Below are 6,374 nucleotides of genomic sequence, written 5' to 3'. Positions count from 1 at the left end.
CAAACAAACAAAATGTAATCAAAGAAATTGTTCTTGCTAGGATCAGAATACATTAATACTAATGAAAACAGAACACAGACCCCTTCTGACATATTTTATACTGTTTAAAGATAAACATTTGTGCACTGCAAGCCACCAATGGATTTAAACTCCAGTGAGGACTTTATAAGCCATCTGCTAGTCTCCTAATGAGGCTAGTAACTATCATTGTTTACAGTTAGGCACCAGGGGTCATGGATATTTGTTATAATGAAATCTGCAATGCATCACTGGCAGAATCTAAAAGAGTCTTTCTTCACAAGGGCTAATTACAAATATAATAAAACAACATTAAAAAAAACCTCTTGAAGTCCGCAGAGAAACCTAACTTGGCACAACAAGTATGAACCATAGTACCCGCTCTGTTTTCGTTTTACGAATTCTGATTACAGAAGCCAAATCATATTTAGCTACTAATAATACAAAGCCACCAATGGATCCTTTGCTTCAGATCACTTAATCACGGGATGCTTCATGAACCATCTGGATCCAGAAGCCATTTGTTCTGACCCTCTAGCATAGAGTGTGCAAATGCTTAGGAAGACCCACAGGTTATTTTAGATGTGTGATTTTAATAAGGTGCTACTTGGAAGTTGTGCTCAGACTGAATTTGCTGATTCATTAATTTAGCTGGGGCAGGGGGGGAGAGGATGTGAAAAATTGTTTAGGATCACAGAGATAAGGAAACTCATTGGTTGACTGAATTTTTACCTTCCGATTGGCAGTTTTAGCATCCCAGAAATGTTGTCTGAATTATAATTGCTTTAATTTGCATATTGTGGCAGTATTTCCACAGTCCACTGGGGAAAAAATATTGGCCTATTACAATGATTGGTGATATCCCCATGAGTCCATTATGCTCAGCCTCCCAGGCTAGGAAAATACAGAGTCTCAGTATGAAGGGGTTTTTATAAAATGTTTCCTATTGGTAGCACTATCAGCTCCTGAGATGTCAAAAATGAGATAATGCTTTTTATGTCATTTAATAGAATGCCTGTGAATAGTAATGATAAGACTACAAGAGGGGTGCCTGGGTGGCTCAGTCAGTTAGGTGTCTGCCTTCGGCTCAGGTCATGATCCCAGGGTTCTGGGATCGAGTCCCACATCGGGCTCCCTGCTCAGCGGGGAGTTTGCTTCTCCCTCTCCCTCAGCTTCTCCCCCTGCTTGTGCTCTCTCACTCTCTCTCTGTTGAATAAATAAATAAAATCTCTTTTAAAAAGACTACAAGAATAAAAATATCTTATATCTATAGAGTGTTCTTCACATATTCCAAAGCCTTGCAAATAAAAACCAAAACCAAACACAAACAAATAAACAAACAAACAAAAAAAACCACTAAGTCATGCATACATCCCCTTGGGAAAGAATAAAATTTGCCAATACAATTTTTAAAATAAGAGAGAAGTTAGGTTGGATCCTGCACTACCAAATATCAAAACATATTAAGCTTCCGTAGGCTGTATGGTAAATGCTCAATGAACCCAACAGAAAGTAAAGAAAGATCCACATGCAGGGCTGTTATGAATGGAGCCCGTGAAATTGTGCCTAAGATATTTAAGAAAGTCTATATGATAAGTGTGGCATTTGAAATAAGTGGAGAAAATTAAAATTATTTAACCAATAACACTAAAATAATAAGGTAACATTTTGGGGGGTCAGGGGCAGCCTCATATCTATTCATATGCCAAAATAAAGTCCAAGAATTAAGAATTAAATGTAAAAAATGCAACTATGAAAAAAATCTTTTAAAAATGTAGGCAGATACTGATATCATCTCTGGGATGGAAAAGGCAGAAACCACTGAGCCGTGTGGCTTACAGACCACAGGCCATCCCTAGCAGTCCATCAAGCCGCCTGCGGGCGTCTGCAGAGGAAGAGCTATAAACCAATTTTGTTCATAAACATGTCATAAATTTTAAATGTAAGATAAACTAGGGTTTTTGTAGAAATGCTAATAAAGTACTAAAAATATTATGGGTTTAGAGGTTGCACATAAGCTGCAAACTGTGTGGATCATTTCGGAGGGAGCCCCATCCAGTAAATAGGATCTACTACCCTCTGGCTTATGTCCTTCCTAATCATTGACATAGTACCACTTGCTTAATTAAACACGCCTTTTTATGTTTACCCACATGTTGCATTTTAGCTCCATTTCACAAAAGTGGATTAGTGACTCAGAATGGTTTATTGAAGTATAAAAACCATAAAGAAATAATAACATACAAACGACAACTCAGAACAACATTGTCCACATAGGGAGTGCACAAGATTCCAGGGCGAACATAGAATGTGAATTTGTGCATGGTGGGACAGGTGAATCTGTGAAGGTCATGATTTCACACAAGCTCTGAGAAAAGGAAAGTGTGCATAAAACTTAGGATCATGAGATCTGAACATTGACTTTTCGTTCCACTAGTAATCCATTCGCTCTTTGTCCCTAGTGTGCTATCTGCGTTGAAATTTTGTCACACGATGACACGAAGCCATCAAATCTTTTGTGTCATTTTCAAAGAAGTCAGTGACCTTTCGAGCATCCATACACGGTTTTCTGGAAGAAAAGCAAAGTATTGCTTTCTAAGTATGAAGCTGGTTAGTTTTATGCCTAAAGGCAAAGAAGAGGCAGTGACAGTCCCAGGTGTCAGGGACACAACCATTAAGAAGGGGAACAATTCTTGGCAAAATGCCTCCCTCAGAGGCCACTGGTGGACATCGTACCAGATCGATGGCAGACAAAGGGAGAGAGTTATTGCTGCCAGGTCTGTCTGCTGGCAGACATTTCTCTCTTTCCTGCTACACAAGAGCTCTGAGGAACAGAGCACGAATCTGCCCCTGGTAGATGCACGGTCCAACCACGGGAAACACATTCTTTGTGGCTTTTGATTCTATCTATCTCTGAAAATCCACATGACATAAACTGGTCTTTTCTTGTTTAATTAATGATTTAACCAATTAAATGACAATTTAGCCAGTTTTTGTCCCCTGCTTATCTTATTCATGGGGAACAGTTGCTGGGCAAACAGATGCATTTTGACCTTAGTTAAGTGTTGAATAGTGAAATATGTAAATATCCTCAAATTTGCCAGCACAAAGCGTACATTGTGTGAATAAAATGACAGGGAGTGTAACCACCTTTCCACCCTGGGGTATGCTGGTAATTTAAGGAAAGAAGAGCACACAAGATTTCAAAGTCTTTAGACAATTTCCGTAACTTTGTTAATACCTTGAACCATTTTATAATTTCCAGTGACTCGTTCCCAGCAATTTCATACATTTTATGGGAGAAGGAGCCAATGCAATGGGTAGTCTTTATTGGAAAGAAGAAACTTCACAGCACATTTTCAGTAAGTTAGTGCAACTGGGGCCAACTGGTGGGGCACCGGCTTGTAATGGGTTCCACAGCTGGGGCGTCCTTGGGTCTCTCCTTTGTGCAGCCAGAACCAGATGACAGTACTATCGTCCTCTTCACAGATGCAGCCCACCATTCGCTTGTTGGTGGTGGATGGGACTAAATTAGGGTCTTCCTTGGTGCCTGCAGCTGCCTTTGGGGCTAGCACATTGTATGGGTCCAGTCCTTTCCGTGCAGCCATCACGACCTCCCTCTCCAGCCCAGTCGCCTGGTCATCATCAGTAGGAACACTACCTCCAGATGCCATGGAGCACACCCTGAGAGCCTGCGTGGCCAGCGCTCCAACACCGCGAAGTAACCTTGAAGTCATCATGCCCGCAGCAAACAGCAGTACTTCCGGGAGCAGGCTCCGGAAAGAGAGGTGATTTCCGGGGGAGGGCTTTCCCTCCCTCATAGACATGTATTGACTACCACCTCCCAAGTTGAAAATCTCAGACTTAGGGCTTCAGCTGTGACAAACTCTTGAGTTTGCATCCCACCGAATAGAGAACATAGACCAGCTAAAAAGCTTGGCATAATTTTGGGGTCTTGATTCTATCTTAATATGCAGAACTAGTTGACAAACCTTCAAATACTCGCTGCCATTCCTGAAAACCTGAACTCTAATCAGAATAAACTAGAGCGGGAGCATAGCATAGTTCTGGGGCAAGGAAGTGTGAAAGCATACTCTAGTTCCCATGGCATGAGAACTGGCCCTCCTTCCTGAGACGTAGAGAAAGAATATACGTTCCAGATCAGGAGCTGCACACCATATTCCCAGTCAGAGTGAATCTGCTCTCATAAAGATACCATATCCAGAACAGCAGCTAAAATTGGGGTATCACAGGGGTGCCTGGGTGGCTCAGTGGTTAAGCGTCTGCCTTTGGCTCAGGTCATGATCCCAGGGTCCTGGGATCAAGCCCCACATTGGGCTCCCTGCTCAGTGGGAAACCTGCTTCTCCCTCTCCCACTCCCCCTGCTTGTGTTCCTGCTCTCGCTATCTCTCTCTGTCAAATAAATAAATAAAATCTTTAAAAAAATAAATAAAATAAAACAAAATTGGGGCATTACATGTTAAGTTCATGATAGTCCACCGTCATCTGCCATGATCCAGGTTTCGCAGGGGTCAACTGGTGAGTTAAATGGGGTTCTAATGAGGACGCCATTTTGAATTGTTTGGTCAGACTTTGAAGTATGTGAGTCCTTGAGAGTGGCACTAATCTCTGCTATCCCTCTGAAATGATATATTTACTATTGTGGTCAGAAGGGGTAGTGAGCTTCCACTTGGTCTTTCCTTCTATGATAGCTCTTATTCCACAGTCAAGGAACTGGCATGAAGATTCTGCCAGCTTCCAAGTGTGATCAACCCAGTTATGGACCCTGGAACCAAGGAAATAACCATTGCACGGTGGGAGGTGGAGGTGAGCAGGTGGGCAGGACACATGGACTCAATGTGAGACAGACTTTATCAAGGACTTTATTTTCTGACACCTACATTTCTCGACTCTAACAGAGAGACCACAGTGACATTTGGCTCCCTGGCTATCAGTGTCGACATCAATGCTGTTCTCAAGAGCTCTGGAAAGACCCGGATATCCCCCTCTTTCTAGTGTATGGTGCCCATATAGATGGCCATAGTTTCCTTTGGAAAGCACAGGGGAATCAGTACCATATAGCCCATGCAGGATATTCTGTATATACAGGGGCTTTCCTGCCAGGGACCTGGCCTCTACTTCAGACAGTGAGCTCTGGGTTGAGAACCAGCTTAGATCTTGAAATTGGGCAAGAGGTTGTAACTTTCCATGGAAAATGGTTGACTCTGGTCTCCAGATCATCTGATCTTGATCTCTTCTTAAAGCTTAAAACTTTACCAAGACTTTGAGTATATTAAGCAAGACCCATTTATCTTGCCCCTGGAAACACCACGTTCTATTAACCACTATAGACTCCCCCACAGACTCTGCCACAGACCCCATTAGAGACTACCCTCTGGGGAACCCTCCACTTCAGCTGTCATTACACACTTACTGCCCTTACACAATCATGCCATCGAGGTCCTGACAATTAAGTTCTGCCTCTGCTGCTGTGGAGATTCCATTACCCTTACTGCACCCAGAGAGAGCAGTTCTGTAACTGCATCTCCTACTGTCAGCCCTGGCCTGCGGAAGGTGCCACCACTGAGTCTGTTAGTGATGCTGGGGCTGGTGTCTCTCACCACTGCACTCCTGACCACCTTCAGAAATGAAGTGGGTTCTCTGGCCCTCAGGCAAGGAACTGTAGCCGAGGCCAAGTAGAACAGAGATGATCTGTGCCCTCCAGGCACTGCTCAAACTACCAAAACTGAACAAATAAATCAATTTGTTGATTTCAGCTACAATATTTTGGGATGGTTTGATACACAGCAATAGATATCCTGAACTGTCCCGTTGTTCCTTCTCCTTCATTATTTCTTGCATTTATCCCTTCCTCACCATCTCTCTTGTTACTCACTTATTTCAGGTGCTCATCATGTCTGACTGCAACAGATTCTACCTAGTTTCCCATCTTTTGGTTCCTTTCTTCCCCACCCCCCACTTTCCAAAGGCATAGCCCCAATCTATTCTTCAGAGTAATTTTTCTAAAACATAAATCAGCTAGAACGCCTTCAGTGGCTTCGCTCTGCCATCAGAATAAAATCCAGTCTTCTTCCCTGGGTATGTAAGGCCTTCCATGGCTAGGCTCCTGCTCACTCATTCAGGTTTCAAACCCCCTCCCCCTTCACCACACTCTACAGTCACGTTGATCTACTTACGTTCCCCCAGATGGGCCATGCATTCCTCAGATTTCCGTGCATTTGAGGACGATCTCTCCACTTAGAATGCCTTAGCTCCACACATGCCGGGCTAACAACTCCAGGCAGACAACGCTCAGCTCATGCACCACCTCTTTATGAGAGCTTTTTCTCATCTCT

General features: G+C 43.0%; 1 protein-coding gene across 1 annotated transcript; it reads right to left on the bottom strand.

Moving 5' to 3' along the window:
* Positions 1–3,377: 3,377 nt before the first annotated feature.
* On the bottom strand, positions 3,378–3,755 carry LOC118009813 (cytochrome c oxidase subunit 5B, mitochondrial-like). Its single transcript, XM_035003839.1, has one exon. It carries the CDS (start codon positions 3,753–3,755, stop codon positions 3,378–3,380), a length of 378 nt encoding a protein of 125 aa, XP_034859730.1.
* Between the last annotated feature and the right edge of the window lie 2,619 nt (positions 3,756–6,374).

This window comes from Mirounga leonina, unplaced genomic scaffold, assembly GCF_011800145.1.
Source record: "Mirounga leonina isolate KUSES-001 unplaced genomic scaffold, KU_Mleo_1.0 Mir_128, whole genome shotgun sequence".
NCBI classification, from domain to species: Eukaryota; Metazoa; Chordata; class Mammalia; order Carnivora; family Phocidae; genus Mirounga; species Mirounga leonina.
Note: the sequence above shows the minus strand (reverse complement) of the source record. Positions and strands in the feature narration are given on the sequence as shown.